Below are 1,213 nucleotides of genomic sequence, written 5' to 3'. Positions count from 1 at the left end.
GAAAATAAGCTTTAGTATTTTAGTGTAAAGTATCAAATATAGAGACCTTTTTCTTGTGGTGAGGTCACTGCCTCCTTGAGGGCTTCAAAATGAGAGCAGAACATTTCCATGTATATAGGTGACCCCCTACCTCTCTGATGAATGTAATCTTAGGTATTGAAATTTAAAGATGCGGTCTCCAGAAAGGCAGATCTTTCCGTGTCAGCCATTTGTACCCACAGGTTACCTGAACAGTGCCAAGCTCTGCGTAAGAATAAACACAGGACAGGAAAAAATGCAAACAGGTATGCACGCTCTTCTTGTGTTAAACCGAAACGTCTTGTTCCGTGTGTACGTAGCAATGTGAGGGAAGGGTCAGAAGACAGCAGTGTGAAGCTGTTCCTGTTGAATTACCCCGCGGGTGACAAGGGCCAGGCGCAGGCGGTAACGGGCATCCATAAAGACACATACATAAACGTTCACCGTTCAGCTCTGTACAAGAGGAGCACAGGACCGCGCTTAAAAGGGAAATTTAAACCTTCATTTAGCAGATTTTCAGTGTAATTGAAGTGAGGAGGGGTGTGTTAGATTTTTCTTAGGTTTTTTTTTTTTCCCCTACTTTTTTACAGTGAGGGTGACCGAGCAGTGGTGCAAGTTGTCCTGGGAAGCTGTGGAGTCTCCACCCTTGCAAGATACCCAGAAGTGGCTTGGACATGGTCCTGGGCAATTGGCTCTTGATGTCCCTGCTTGAGCAGGGGGGTTGGAGATGATGACCTCCAGAAGTGCCTTCAACCTCAGCCATTTTGTGATTTCTGTTACCAGCTCCAGTACCTTCAACCATACCAAACTCTTCATTAAAGCTTAATTTGAGGTTAAGTATTAAGACTTCCCTAAAAAACTCTGACTGCGATGTATCGGCATGAGATGAGCCTAGACACGAAGCAAAATTAGTCGGTGCCACCCTCACTCCTCAGCCGCCCCTGAGGCTGCCAACCTTTCCTCCCCCGCCCCCAACTTCAGGGGCTTCCCACACGTTCAGGACCGAGTTCTCGCCCCTCCCGTCCTAAAACACCACCTCCTGCTCCTCCTCCTCCTCAGCGGAGCCCACCCAGGCCTGCCCCGAGGCCGGCAGGGGAGAACGCAGGAAGCAGAGAGGAGAAGGCGGCACTCGGACCCAGCGCCCCTCACCGGCCCCGGCGTCGGCCCCAACAGCTCAGCCTCGAGCTTGGCAGGG

At 50.5% G+C, this 1,213-nt stretch overlaps 1 protein-coding gene across 1 annotated transcript in view; it reads left to right on the top strand.

Annotated features, from left to right (window-relative positions):
- Window positions 1-169: 169 nt before the first annotated feature.
- Window positions 170-1,213, top strand: part of DDX43 (DEAD (Asp-Glu-Ala-Asp) box polypeptide 43) — a 21,001-nt gene continuing 19,957 nt past the window's right edge. The window contains exon 1 of the mRNA XM_009895770.1: window positions 170-284. Coding sequence (XP_009894072.1) covers window positions 170-284 — 115 coding nt within the window. The remainder of the gene's footprint in view (window positions 285-1,213) is intronic.

This window comes from Charadrius vociferus, unplaced genomic scaffold (genome assembly GCF_000708025.1).
Source record: "Charadrius vociferus isolate BGI_N301 unplaced genomic scaffold, ASM70802v2 scaffold362, whole genome shotgun sequence".
NCBI classification, from domain to species: Eukaryota; Metazoa; Chordata; class Aves; order Charadriiformes; family Charadriidae; genus Charadrius; species Charadrius vociferus.
Note: the sequence above shows the minus strand (reverse complement) of the source record. Positions and strands in the feature narration are given on the sequence as shown.